Genomic DNA, 15,458 nt, shown 5'->3' with positions numbered 1-15,458 from the left:
CGACATGGCTGAAAACTCAAATCTATGTATGATTAAGAGAAATGGCAGACATATATATGATATATATGATAATCACGATATTGTCTATTGTGTTTATTTGTATGTTTGTTGACATATATAACAGTGAACAGTATTTTAGCCAGTCATGCAATGACCAATTCTCCATTCAAATACTCTTCACACAGTGTGGACTGCAGTAGGCGAAAAAATATATATATTTCCCAAAATGTGATTAATTAAAATGTTGTCATCTTTAAAAGGGTATTGCTTTGTTATGCTATACTGTTATTATTATGTCAGTGGCGTTTAATGACTTTAAAATGACAATAATATCATTTATTGCAATAATTTCTGGAATGATATATCATCCACAAAAAATATAATCGTGACCGGTCTAAATGAAACCTTAACAAGGTATAATGTTAAAGTATTGGGATTTATTTGTAACACCATAAATTAAACCTGTAGTATATTCAAACAGTAAATAGCTAATGTGTATCTACATATTACACTGACTCTCCAAAGTTTTTTTGTTTAAAATGGTTTAAAAATATATCGATATTTGCGATATATTGCCAAGCCCTACTCCAGCCTAGCTTGAGTGCTCTCTCTCCTCTTTTTCTACTCTCTCTCTCTCTCTTTCACCTTCCCTTCCTCTATTCATCACTCTCCTCTCCCTCCCTCTTCCCACCCTCAGACATCTCCTTGCTGTAGAGTGTGTAGCGTTTTCTCAGCCTGCCGTGACTGTGTGTGTTATCAGGCCAGTAGGAGTGAGACAGCCTTTAATAGCTCAGCCCCTTATCGCTCCTGAGGGGACTTAGTTCCTAATTGCTGGGAAGGCAAGGAGACAGGAGATCAGGGTTTTGGAGGGTGATCGGGAGGGAGGGAAGGAGGAGGTGTGTGTGTGTGTGGGTGCTTGTGTGTGTGTGTGTCTGTGTTTGTGTGTACAGAACTGATATGGTGAATATCATGGAGGCATAACTCACAAACCGGAGGCTGCCCTATTGTACAGAGTAGGAATTGCAGGGGAATGTGGACGGGATCAGTCCATTTTTAAACTTTGTCCTAATTTTTTTTTCTTAATATTTACCGTCTGCTTTGTTTCTTCAGGTGGCCCACCCTCCTGGATACCCTCTCTTTACCATGCTGACCTCCATAGCCCTCCACCTGCTGCCAGGCAGTTCTCCTGCACATAGCGCCAATAGACTTTGTGCTCTACTTGGGGCTGGGAGCAGTGGGGCTCTCTGCTACACTGTCTGCAGGTAGGAACATCATTATAGCTTTCTTTTTTTTCTCCCCAATTTACACAGCCAATAACCCAACCCACTCACTAGGACTCACCCATTCACTAGTAATGCCTCAACACACCAGGAGGGTGAAGACTAGCACATGCTTCCTCCAATACATGTAAAGTCAGCCACCGCTTCTGCTTCTTTTTGAACTGCTGCTGATGCTGCACGGCCAAGTAGTATCACAGTGTTCCCGGAGGAAAGCGCAGCGACTCTGTTCTGATACCTCAGCCCACAGATGCCGTGTGCTGCGGACATCACCCTTTAAAGTAATGTGGTGAGAGAGCGCCATCTACCCAAGGCCAAATGTGCTCTCTCAGGGCTCCATCATATAGCTTTCTAAAGGGTACTGAGGCACAAAGCTGCTGATATGTATTGAATGGAACTTCTTTTCTGCCCTATGAGCAATTCCTGTCTCATCTTAAGTTTCAGGCTTTATTTGTGTTGCCCATGATAACTAGTCACTTTGTTTTCCATGACCACAATGGAGGGGCCATCTTGGTTTGTTTTCAGAAATTGATTATTGAAATGTAGATGATAACCACAGCATCATTAAACATACTAAATAAATACAATATATATATATTATAATATATATTTTTTAGATTAGTTTCTCAGGGGACATCTTCAACAAATTACAAACAAATTGCACTCATTATACTTATTTGGACATAAAATCATTAGGTGACGTAAATGTAGTATGTCACATGTTCACAGTAACAACAGCTGCATTTAAACTCTTTAGAAGGTTTTTGTTTATTGATTCAAAATTTTATCATATCCACTGGAAGATCTATAAAACATGCATTTTGACAATAAATGCAGCACACAGCAGGGGCCAAAACCCTTTTTCCCACATGAGGTAACATCTGCCCGGAAGATTTGAAACCAGACAGGACTAAAATTTAGTTTACTTAAATTTAAAGCGTCCGTTCAATATGAAATAAATCTGAAAAAAATATCTAAATAAAAACACTGTGATCCATTTTGGCACCCAGTCCTAATTAGGAATATATTATTAAAATATTTATTAGGCCTTAAGTACTTAAGATTTCCCTAAAATGATCCCTGAAAAGTGTGTTGTAGTGTGATATTATGGTACAGATAAAATATCATAATATTGCCCACCTAACATGGGGAGAGCATGTCAACCTGTGTAAATGCAAGACGTAAAAACACTGTAATAAAGTAAACTGTGGTATTATTCTTGTTGCTACAGTTTATTTACCAACTAACATGCAACACAATGGTAGACATAATCTAAGCAGCTTGTGCTGTGTTTTTAATTTAACTGATTTTACTTTTTTTATTTGTACACACTGAATTGATTTCCCCACTAATAAATGACATAAAATATCTCCATATGTATACACTTGTTGATGAATGTAACTGCTTTGAAGGACTCCCTTAATGACGTAAATGATGTAACGATGTCTGCCAGTGCGGCTCGCCTGAGGTCGGAGGAGCCACTTTAGTTTGGATTTGGGAAACAGGCTGACCAAAGATTTGGCCTCTGGCTACATGTAAAATGCAGCCCCTGCTCTTAATCCCAAAAGGATTTAGATCCAATTTTGGATTAGCGAAACTAAAAAGTCATTACCCATAGCCCACACTTCCTCCTCCCCTCAGCTGATGGGTGCTTAGCATTTCTACACACACACACACACACACACACACACACACACACACACACACACACACTTTCAATCTCTATCTCTTTTTTTTCTTTCACGAATGCTCACTTTCTCTTACACATGCATTCCAAACCCAAAGCTCTCTTAGCCTTAAATATCATATATAATCTATGTTTTTAATTGAAAGCATAATTGTAAAAGGTTCTGATGGTTATCTGTCTGAGCTGAATCTGAGGCTGAGGTTTTGGCCTATGTCTCTGTCTGCTGGACTGTGAGCTGTAGCTGGCAGGAGCGAGATGCCAGGGCTGGGAGGGGGAGGGCATTTCAGGGCTTCAGAGCTTCCGGCACAGTCTGGGACACCCTTCTGGGTTGGCATTGGGGTCCTCAGGTGTTTGGTCCATGCCCAGTGGGTGTGCTGAAGTGGCATACCACACGCAGTATGAGCACTACCGGGCAGGCCTGTCCCCAGACTGCCACCCTGGCACCTTTACGACACTTCATTCCGTGGGTGATCAGTTCGTTTCTCTTAGGGTTGAGGCTGGAAATTCTAAATGTCATTTATGCATTCTCTTCATGTGTTGTTGCTCAACAATAATAACAATACCAAATTTAAGAGACTGAAAATTACAATAATTGGTATTATTGAGAAATTGAGCAGGGCTGTATGAGTGTGTTACTAGTTAGCTTATAGCTTTTTTTTAGCAATGTTTGTTTTAGGACACTGATTTTATTAGTGTTAAAATATGATGTACTTACTCAAGAAAAAAAAAGTGAACAAAGCAGACGATTAGTATGATGGGGGGTGACGTCACAAGGTCACATACCCGGGAGAAGTTTGTTTGTGGCTCATTTGTGTTGTTAGCTATAGGACTGGGTGTAACAAAGACCCTTCAGTATAGCATTAGTATAACACACTGCTGATGTAAATGTGTGACTGGAGTAGCACTGTTGAGGTAAATACATTGTTGGTTGGTGTTCAATAATTATTTTTAAATGGTGCTTTTTTTAAATCAGTTAAATCAATGAGCTACCCTTAAAATGTGCACATTACCTGCAGTTGAGAGTGAGGTTTAAGCATTTTTTGAGGGGGTTGTTGTAGCTTTCTAGAGGCACATGAGTCATATTTTCTGTCCATTATTTCAATTTCCAAATGAACAGTAATATCCAAACTTGAGAAAGATCCTCAGTATCGTGAGTCTTTGATGTTCAAATTAGGTGGATGTCTGCCTGTAGAATTGCAGCGTGAGCAGTGATGGGCTCGGAAGCCATTTCTTTTCAAAGATGAAGTTCCCCGCGTCTCAGACCCGGCACTCGGCCTCCCTTTGATTTGTCAATTACAGAACACTCTTCTAAACCACATGGTTTGATAGCCAAATTGCATGTCTTATTATGTTTCCACACTGGTGCCTGACAAGCCTTTGAGGATGGCCGGCCGCAATAATAATGGTAATTGTTGATTTTCATTGCATTTAAACTGCATGGAAGACATATCTGTTTTTGTGTTGGGGAAAAAAATGAACTCGCAGTTGAGAAGAACTGTTTTTGAACCTACAAATACGAATAATTTAGAAGTTTAGTATTTTGGAAACTTTTGAAAACTGACACAATGAGTCTGCTTTCCATTTGCAGTTTTTTTTTCTTATGAATAATAATAATAAATAATAATATACCAAATGACTTTCCCTGTTTGGCAAAGTGTATTATGCACTCACAAGTTTATAGGTATAGTGATTATGTGAACTCTGAATCTGTAGCACTTCTACAAATTGTTTATCACACTGAACCCCCAAGTGCTTTATAGTGAACAAACAAACCACTACCCATGATTTATAATGCATGCCAAATTGGTAAACAACAATCACTCATAAGATCTTGGTTACATAACAGAAACAGCCAGGTGGTCTAAAAGGGACTCCACCCATCACCCGGCCGGCCCACCCTGCCTAAATCCCGTCTCCGCCGCACCTGTCACCTGCCAAGGTCAGACGGGCCCTATCCCGCGTGCAGCAGCTGATTACACAGCTGACTGGACTCCAGAGCCCACCTGTCTTGCTGGTTCTGTATTTTTCTACAGACCTTCATCATATGGCTGTGACTGTACTTTCCTCAGCGCCGCTGCCACGCTCACCTAGCCAGGCTGCAGCAGTCCCCCGTGGCCTAGATCTTCAGTATAACGTTCTAAAGAAGGCTTTATGGAAATTTCCAGTTCAGTGTGTTGATTCGGAATGTGTGTTAGAATTGTTTTGCCTGTATAAAAGTGAAGCGTTGTGTGATGTCACTGTGCTAGGTCTGTTTTCAGAATTAAAGCAGCATGTGTGCTGGCTACTCCCTCCCTCACACCTCTGTTGTCAGGTAGAATATCGTCCCAGGAACAACAGCTCTTGGCAGCTTAAGGCCTACAGAACATATGTCCCCGTTTATCGGCCTAATATTTAAGGTGCTTTGGGTTTATGGCCATGCGCTTGTTAGTGGGTGACAGTAGCATTATTGGGTGTTCTGAGCTGTGTTTACTTTGAAATGCCGTGCTGTGATGCACGTTCAGCCTTATCCCAGGCAGGCTAGGCCAGCCACAATGACTGTTTTTTTTTATTTAAAATATATTGTCCCAGGACTTATAATGAGAAATAATATTGCTGTAATTTTGAGACCATTTGTGCCACTGATATAAGAGCAATTAACTATTCAAATATTCAAAATAAATAAAACAAATAAAATAAAAGCAACGTCTTTATACAAATCCATGTAGCATCTCAATCATGTTTATGCTAGGATAAAAAAGCATTGCAGCTTTTAAATTATGAATTGGATCACTTTCTAGAACAGCAAAAGAGAAAGAAATATTAACTTATGAATGTAGAGCAGTGGCCATTTGTGCTGTTAGTGATGTTTGCTAGTTGGGAATCATGGAAATCAGAGTGTATCAGGTTAATGGTGTTAAAAGTCTTTACTTCTCTGCAAGGCCTGTTAGTTTTACATATTTTACAGTATTGCTGGTAGAGTTTAAGTGAGATTAAAACTGATGTAAATAAAACAAACTCTGACAGACTGGTGACATATTTTCATCCAAACATGCAGTGAATTACATAGTTGTTTTGCAGCTTGTGCAATGCCGCTTGTTTGCAAATGCACTTTTTTTCTGCACAACTTTGACAGAGAGCAGACGAGAGAACAGAACAGCTTGACTGGCTAATATTTCTGCTAAAGTGCATGCAGGTGCCTGTAAATGCAACAGGCAATATCGAAATCCTCAAGAATGATGATGATATTGTTTATTTACTGTAGGATAATACTGTACGATAACATAATTATCATAACAGGCCTGTGGCAGACCACGTGCTGTATCTGTTAAGAACATTTAAAAGTACATTTTTGCCACACAGAGAACCCTCCTTTTTCCCTGGCATTTTTTTTTCCACTAGTAAATGGCCACCCCCAGCATGACCAATGGTTCATTTAACACACGCGCAGTAATACATTTTAACAGATGTTTAATGAAGATGTCTCTTCCCTCATTACCCCATTCAGAATAAGGGGAATATAGTTATTTTACAGTATTACGCTATTACTTTAATTTCTCCTTGCCTGGAGGCCCAAGATTGTGTCTGCCACGCTGGATGTCAGTATTACCCCCATATTACAATTCTCAGTCTCCACAGGCACTTCCTAATAGCAGTCGCCAAGCAAGGAGAGGATCAGCGGCTGCTTATTACCATACATCTCGAATTAATACAGTCTATAGGGCTGCACATAATACAGGACCACTAATGGCTAATGACTTTGTTGAAATAATGATGGTGGGGGGAAAAATGCTGAATGTCATACACATTTATATTTCCTATTAGGAGCGTGTTTGTCTGCATGGTGGGAGTAGTTAGAGGATTATACAGGCATTCTGGGGGGAAAATGTGTCAGTAGCTATATTTATTGTTTGGGGAGTGATTAGTTTTCCGCACATGCTGTGCAGAATGTCGTGTACTGTCCTGTAGGAGGGTGTTTCAGCCTTTTCTTCAGCCTTTATATCTACTCTCAGCTCCACTAATTGGCACTGCACAGTTAGTGGTGTAACAAAACTGTTTCCACATAAGCCAGATATTGTTTTTTGAATCTTAACCTGTGTGCTTTAGCCACAAATACCTGCAGACAAGTGGCAAATATACAAGAATCTTACTGTGGAACTGTGCTTTTTTACTTAAATACAATGTGTTAGTTACAGGTCAGAAATGAAAAAAACATATTATTGTGATAAACAATATGTCTTTCTTAACATGTATCAGTGCTTAAGGAACACCGATCAACTGTATGTTTTTAAAAAGTGTATACCAAGGGCATAATTATCCCATTTTATTGGATGTAATGCCACATATTTGAAATAAAAGTAAAATAAACCATAATATATGGTAATATATTGATTTAATCTGCTACTTGTGTATCATGAAAATATATAAAAATATATTTTAAATATCATTATATAATATATAATATGTATATGATTTATATAATAGGGGTGGGTGATATGGCCCTAAAATAATATCATAATATTAAATGGTATTGTTGAGATAACGATAATCATGGCAATATGACAAAACACTGAACTACTGCAACAAAATGAAAATTAAATTTTATTATTGCATATGATTTGATATGGCAAACCCCTAACTGAGATATTAAAAAAATACAAGAATTTTATCAGATTTGTAACAGAAGTCAATGATCCAAAATGCAATTATACTAATAATGCACTCCAAATATCTGCATATATACAGGATTAAAGTAAAATGAATGATATAGATCTGATATCAGATATAATCTGTCTCTAGTAAATATATAATGGGAAATGTGAACAGTGTGAATTTTCTTTTGCTAAAAACAGCAAAAAGTAGTGCCCTGATATGATAATTAGGGGTGGGTTCACAAAATTAAGAAAATATTGGCGATATTATTGCATATGATATGATACGATATGGCACACCACTAGTATATAATGTACCACACCACCAACCCCTGTTTAGTAGGTTTAATGTTGGACCTCTCCAAGTACAGTGCATCCATGACTGGGCAGACTGGACAGGGCGGAGTCAGATACTTACACATGCGGTAGGAAAGCATTAGCAGATTTTACATATTAATTTACAGACAAGATGATATTATTTTTAATTTCAATAGTGAAAGATTAAATCTACTAGACGCTCTGAATGACAGTTTTGATTCATTTTGATTACAATTTCCCCCCTAAACAGTGTGCTATACAGGTGACAAAATTACAGATTCTAAATGTGAATATATACTTAATGTAAAATGATGCTTAAGATTACATTTCTTAAGTATGTCAATAAGTATGCAAATACTTTGTTACCTTACTTAAGTAGAAATGTTGTTTATCTCAACTTGACTGCAGTAATTATTTTACCATTTTACTTCTACATTTTCACACAATCTGTATCTGTACTTTCTATTTGTACTTTCTAAAATAGCTTTATCACACCTTTATTTTCTTTTAATTTTGGCTTGTTTTTATTCCAGCTTGTTATAATTAAAAAAATACTATCCAGATAGATTTCTCCATCCAGATTCACTCCAGCAAGAACTCAGCAGACAAATGTAGTCTAGTATTAAGATGATCCATGCAGAGACCTAAGAGAACTCAAGCAAATTTGTCCTAAGCAAGGTTTTTGTTGCATTGCCTATATGTGCATTGTACTGAATGCATTTATTTTCAATGGGCACATATGCGGGTAGTGCACTATAGGATTCGCTTTTGTCCTTAATGCTATTTTTTCCCTTATGTTACTTTTTCTTTTATATTTTAAGTAGTTTTAAAACCAGTACTTGACTTTTTACTTGACTCTTTTACTTTAATTGATACTTCAACTACTACAGTACCAGTAAGTATTTTTAAACCCTAATATCTATCTATACTTTTAACTACTAGAGTACTGAATATGAATACCTTTGACACCACATTTTGATGTTATGTGTGTATATATACTTTATCTCTAAATGCATGAATGAATGAATGAATAAGTACTTCTGAGCTGCAGAGATCTTTACAAGCACACACACACACATACACACACACACACACACACACACACAGCAGCATGCCGCACCACACGGACAGATGAGAGCGAGCATGCCTCTGATGCTGCACTTCAGTGTCACTCACTCCCTCTTATCGCACAGAGAGAGGGAGAGGGAGAAAATCTGAGAGAGCAAGAAACGAGGAGAGAGAGATGGAGAGGCCCGGGTGGTCCCGCACGTGCTAAGAGCGAGAGACGTGTTACACGTCGCCTGTCAGACACCTTCCCTCAGATGAAGTGACACTAGTAAATAGAGAGATGTCAAGCGCTCTCTGAGGGATAGAGATTCAAAGAGCAGAGAGGAGAGAGAGAATGTGGCTGAGTGCTCCTGTCAGCCTCAGCTGCTGATGTGGTTGGGGGGGGGCAAGTCAGGCCAGATGTGATATTATTTCACACTGAGGACCCCTACCTCTGCGCGGCACCCCCTGCTCAAGCCCTCCTACCGGCTTCCCTCCCTTCTTCAGTGTGCTGGGGGTTAATTGGCGCACAGTGGGGGGTTGAATTGAGGGCGCGGGGGTCCTGCACCTTTTTCTGATGCTTCTTCTTCTTCTTCTTTTTCTTTTTCGTCTGCTTGTGCTTTACTTTCCTCCTCACTCTTTTTCTCTTACCCCCCCCTCCTCCTCCTTCTTCTTCTCCTCCTCATCCTTCCTCCTCTGCCTGAGTGGTAAGGAAAAGGAAGCAGTGGCTGATATCACCATAGACGACTCTCCCCTCCCAATAGTCTGTGACAACCCATTAGCCCAACCGCACACGCTCATAACTGAGTGCGCTCGAAATGCTTCGTATCGTCTGAGACTGGGGGGAAAAAAGAAAAGAGAATAAGAAAAGGAGTGTGAAAATAAGGAAGGAAGGAAGGTGGTGAGGAAGGGAAGGGGGGTGCATTAGGCGAGGAAGAGGAGAAGTAGTCACTGAGCATAAGAGTTCCACTCCCCTCCCTCTTTTTTTTCATCCTCCTCTCCTCTCTCTGCTTTTTTTTTTCTTGACTTACTTTGCTTTCCCTGCGAAAGCTCCATTGTTCCCCTTCCCCTAAGTCTCATCAGGCCCTTTTGTGGCCGACTATCACAGCGGCAGGCAGAACGGGCGCTGGAAACGTCTAAATGGTATCATGGCTGGTGATTAAGCGCCGGCGCGCTGCAGCAGCGCCGCCGCTGCTTATGAGTCAGGTCTGATAAGGCGGGGGCCCTGCTCTCTACTCAATTTCAGATACCGTTAATGGAATCTGTCTTGTGCGATTGTAATGTGAGAGCGCCTAATTTGCCATGGAGCTTGAAGCTGTCAGCGGCGAGGGATTGCGGGGTCAGGAGGGACCTGGCAGCCGCTTGGCCCGCGGCGTGTATCTGCGCCACTGAATAGAGCAGCTCTCCGCCTGTCACTTAGCTGATAGGCTGATGAGGACTCTAAGCCACTCGCTACAATGAGGAGAGGGCCATACTGCCTGACTACTCCCCCCAACACATCCCCCCCACCCACCACCCCTTTAATTGTCAAGCCCGCAAAATTTTCCAAGCCAGTGTGCTGCTAGACTGGTCTGAGTTTTTTCCCCCACCAAAAAAAACTAGCTCTCTCCAGCTCTCTCCTCAGCTCTCGCTCTCTCCCAGGCATCGTTTTCAACTTTTTTTTTTATCTTTTTTTTTTTTTTTTTTTCCCTCACCCCACCCTTCATTTCTATCCACTCTGGTCTCAGAATATAGATTCTGCTCCCCTCCCTCCCTCTCTCCATCTCCTCTCCTCTCCTCTAGTCTCCTCTGGCTTCCTCTACCCCCTGCACACATTCAGATTTGCAGGCTGTTTTTTTTTTTTTCTCTTAGCCTTTCCTCTGCCGCGTGTGCTCCCCTCTTTCTGTATCTCACCCCGTGCCGCTTTCTTATAAGTGGTGGTGGGTCTTAGCACATGACAGCTTATCCCAAGTTTGCCTTAATTACCGTTAAAGAGACGAGGATAGCGGTGAGGGTGGGGGGATATGATGGTGGTGGGGTGGCTGGTCTTACGTGTTTATGCCTTTTTAAATAGCATGGTATAGTCTGTATCTGTATCTGTACTGGTGTATTATACAGGGCTGGTGTTCTGCTGTAGAACGAGGAAGAGCACGTCAGGATGAGGATAGGGGAATTGATGGGTCTGCTGAAGAGTTTGCCTATAATGTTTTCAGAACTTACAGCTTAGTTGAGGTTTTAGTACTCCCAACAGTATAGCCCAGCCACAATAGTTATGCTATCGACTTATTGTACAATATGTGGACAGGACATTGACATGCTGTGTACGGCTGGCAATAATTTGGTGAAATGATATATATCATGATACAGGGTTTCAAGCAAGGTCACAGTTTTCATGCATCTTGTTCTCCTCCACCAGTCTTACACAATGCTTTTGGATAACTTTATGCCACTCCTGGTGCAAAAATTCAAGCAGTTCAGCTTGGTTTGATGGCTTGTAATAATCAATCTTCCTCTTGATTATATTCCAGAGGTTTTTTATTTGGTAAAATCAAAGGAACTCATAATTTTTAAGCAATCTCTTATTATAATTTTTTAAGCGCTGTATATGTATATAAATAAAGAGACTCGTCAAATTTTAGAAAAAAACTGTTGTAGTACAAAAAAAACCCCACTGTCATGTTAATAATTATATATCTGATAATAAAACAAAAATAAAAGTGGGATCTAATGACACATACAACACTGCTGTCTAGTAGGCGGGTTTAAGCATCAAATGAAATGAACCACTGTCTGCCACCAATCTTTACATCTAAACTTGTAATTAAAAATCAAGTATTGCAAAACAAAATATTGTGATTGTTTTCATATTTACGACCTGACCTTGACCTTGACCTTTAATTCTATGTTTGTACTTGTAGTTTAAAAAATAGTAAAAAAATATGTCTGGATAATGAACACAGGTTTTTGCAGGTTTTCATTCATTTGGGCACATTTTTCCCCTTTTCATTAATTTAATAGATAGCCTAAATGTATTTTATCTTGTTTTCTAAAGAACTAAACCTTTTAACATCTAAGCAGATATAGCAACAAGTCACAAAAATAACTTTTTTTATTGTAATAAAAAAAATGTTTTTTTTTTTTTGTTTTTTTTTTATAAATTTTGTTCCTGAATATATTTAGTGTATACATTTTCAATGTTATTTGGAAATGTTAAGTATATAGTAAATGTAAATGTAAATATAAGTAAAAGTTAATTGCTCTGTAAAAGGTGTAATTTCATTCAAATGCTATTACCATATATGTAGCAATTATATAGTTGCAATAATTTCTGGGATCAAATAACGGCTAAAAAATTTGTTATTGTGACAAAGCAAGCCAACAATATACATGAAGTGTGTGATACTGCACTAGTACTGTGATTATTTTGTTCACATTTTAGTTCAAACACTAATTTACTCTAGTAGTTAGGCTTGTTAAAACAGATTAAGTGTAATAGTGTGTATATTAGTTCTTCTGTTAAATATATACCAACAACATAATGTTTATTATATATTTATATCTAAGGTTTATTAATGTAGCAGACTATAAGCTAAACTTAGGGTAGAACAACAGTGCAGAGCTATTCAGTTATAGTCAATATTGTGGCCTTTTGGTGTGGGCCAGACCCCCGGAGTGACCACCAGCTGCCCATCCAGGCTGCTCTCTGTAAACCCCGCCATATGGCCACTCATTACAGCAAACGGACTTAAATTGAATATTTAATTGCCACAATGTCAGACCCTCATGTAGAATCAAGCATGCTTTTTGTACTGTCCTCTGTTTCCCCCCCCTTAAGGGAATATCAGAACCAAATATAAAACTGATTATATGATTAATTAAAGCAATCATAATGCTAATTTCTGGCTGTTACTTTGATACATTGTTAGTAACTTTAACTTTATTTTTTAACATTTCCTTTAAGATCTGACTGTGCTTTCTGTACGTTGGTGGTAGTATGTATTACATCAGAATTTATTTTTCAGTGCCACAGAAGTAACCTCTCTCTTTATTACTGTCATGTACAGTAGAAGACAGAGACTGTAATCCATACTGGGTTGGGGGATTAAGGATGTGTAGCTTTTGTTTATTAGCTGCAGTGAAACAGAAGCTCAGTTGTAATCCCAGCGAGAGAGAGAGAGAGAGAGAGAGAGAGAGAGAGAAAGTTGGCTGTGTGTTGTGTAGTGACTCAGGTAAGCACTCACTTTTTGTGGTGGTGGTTTTTTTTCTTCTTCTTTTCTTAAGGTTGGCTGGACCTGGCCCGGGAGCCGTGCTGGCGGGAGGCAGCTTTGCCGTATCCAGGCTGGTGTGGCAGTGGTCAGTAGTGGCAGAGGTGTTCTCCCTCAACAACCTATTTGTGGGACTTCTCTTCTCCATCTTAGCCTGCTTCCACACTGCAGAGTCTGTGGCTCAGAAAACAAAGGTAGTATTTCATAAAACTCAGAGTCTCTCTTTAATCCTGTGATATTTTTACATGGTTCCCCAGTAAAAGCCTGTTACCGTGCTACCAACACCAATATTGAAAACATTGTCAGTGTTATTACCAATATAATACCAGTATAACGGTTATGGTTGTTTCTACACTCATTATCCATTTTATTAACTCCTCTGATCATATATGAGCACTTTGTTGTTCAATGATTATTGACTGTAGTTCTTCTGTGCCTCTGCATACTTTACTATCCTCCGTTCTCCTTATTTTTTAATGGTCAGGACCCTACATGACCACCAGAGAGCAGGTAGCTAAATTCATCTTATGAATCAGGATTATATTTGGATAAGGCCAAGTCACATAAATGTGCAAGTGTAAATGCACTTAAGATGCATTAGAAACAGAAACAAATCTGATCACTCAAATCACTTAATCACAGTGGACCACTGACCACTTCAGTTTCTGAATCAGTTTCTCTGATTTTGCTATTTATAAGTATATGTTTGAGTACAATGAACATTGTTGTTTTATTCTCCCAAATTCCAAATAATAATATTGTCATTTAGTGCTTTTATTTGCAGAAAGTGAAAAATGGCTGAAATAACAAAAAAAGATGCAGAGCTTTCAGACCTCAAATAATGCAAAGAAAACAAGTTCATATTCATAACGTTTTAAATTCAGAAATCAATATTTGGTGGAATAACTGTTTTTTCACAGTTTTCATGCATTTTGCCATGTTCTCCTCCAACAGTCTTACACACTGCTTTTGAATAACTTTATGCCACTCCTGCTGCAAAAATTCAAGCAGTTCAGTTTGGTTTGATGGCTTGTGATCATCCATCTTCCTCTGGATTATATTCCAGAGGTTGGTTAAATTAAAGAAACTCATTATTTTTAAGTGGTATTTTATTATTTTTCCAGAGATGTAGAAGTCTAAATGTATCTAATTCTACAAGACACATTCCACAGTTTAAAATCCTCCAACTAACCAGAGATGCATTTGACCAAGCAGACTACTCCAGACTACTGTTCAGACTACTCCAGTACTTCTTACCTCAAAGAAATGCATAACTAACAACATGGCATCACACAGTGAGTGTATCCTATTTCAGCCATTTCTTGCAGCTTGCAGATTTGTTTCTACTCTACTGTCTGATCCAGCATCTTCTGCTTATGTTGACCTGATACTGAAACTCATATACAATTTCTCTTATTCTGTATATGTAAATACACAGTGATCCAGTGAAGATTTTTGCACTTTTTTGCATTCTCTTTAATGTACAAACTGTTCAATTTTTTAAACAATATAATTGTGGTGTTGCTTTTGCCAGTTTGTTATTGTGAAAGTGGTATTAATTTGTCTTTGAGTGGTATTAAAATGTCTTACATTTAACATTCTTATATGTACAGATACTTTTATATGAAGAAGCTTTCTTTTTAATTGCTTAATAGATAAAATAATACATCTCAAATCATAATATTGCTAATTTCATCTGAAATAGCTGGCTTGTGTATTGGGAGCCAAAAGAGACAGTTTTAATTGGTGAGCTGAGCCAATTGATCTGACTCACTTAAACAAGCTGGAATGAAAACATTAGTAGTGTTTTAATTATAGCCCATCCACGCTATATTTATCTGTGCTTCATTTCCACTAAATATATTTTGTCTCTGTGTGATGTGAAGGCGTTATGCCATCTCCTTCTGCCTGTTCTCAGTTTTCTCTGTGGGGGGCGCTGTGCTGTGGGCTCAGCTTGTGTAACCAGCACACTCTGGTCCTGTATGTGCTCATCATCGTTCCCTGGGTGCTGCTCCAGCTCTACACTCATAATGTGAGTACTGAGAAACAGTCATATTGCAATCGTATTTCAGCATTAAGGTGTGTGTATAGCGCAGCGCTCATTTAATGTCACAGACTTCATGGTCTACTGCTAAACAATATTCTAATAATATTTTATGCTTTCATATGGAAACACTATGCATGTAATGTCTCATCTTTTAACACAGAATTTGAGAGAAAATTGCCTAACAGAGGGAGACGTATTTAATTGCTTAGC

The 15,458-nt window shown here is 38.9% G+C and overlaps 1 protein-coding gene across 3 annotated transcripts in view; it reads left to right on the top strand.

Moving 5' to 3' along the window:
- The window catches only part of tmem260 (transmembrane protein 260), a 38,661-nt gene that overhangs the window by 8,628 nt on the left and 14,575 nt on the right, over positions 1 to 15,458 (top strand). For all 3 annotated transcript variants that reach the window (XM_022663750.2, XM_007252497.4, XM_007252498.4), the window contains 3 exons: positions 1,111 to 1,262; positions 13,218 to 13,395; positions 15,120 to 15,233. In XM_022663750.2, the coding sequence (XP_022519471.1) occupies positions 1,111 to 1,262; positions 13,218 to 13,395; positions 15,120 to 15,233 (444 nt within the window). The remainder of the gene's footprint in view (positions 1 to 1,110; positions 1,263 to 13,217; positions 13,396 to 15,119; positions 15,234 to 15,458) is intronic.

This window comes from Astyanax mexicanus, chromosome 14, assembly GCF_023375975.1.
Source record: "Astyanax mexicanus isolate ESR-SI-001 chromosome 14, AstMex3_surface, whole genome shotgun sequence".
Classification (NCBI taxonomy): domain Eukaryota; kingdom Metazoa; phylum Chordata; class Actinopteri; order Characiformes; family Acestrorhamphidae; genus Astyanax; species Astyanax mexicanus.
The sequence above is the reverse complement of the archived record's forward strand: the minus strand, read 5'-3'. Positions and strand labels throughout refer to the sequence as shown.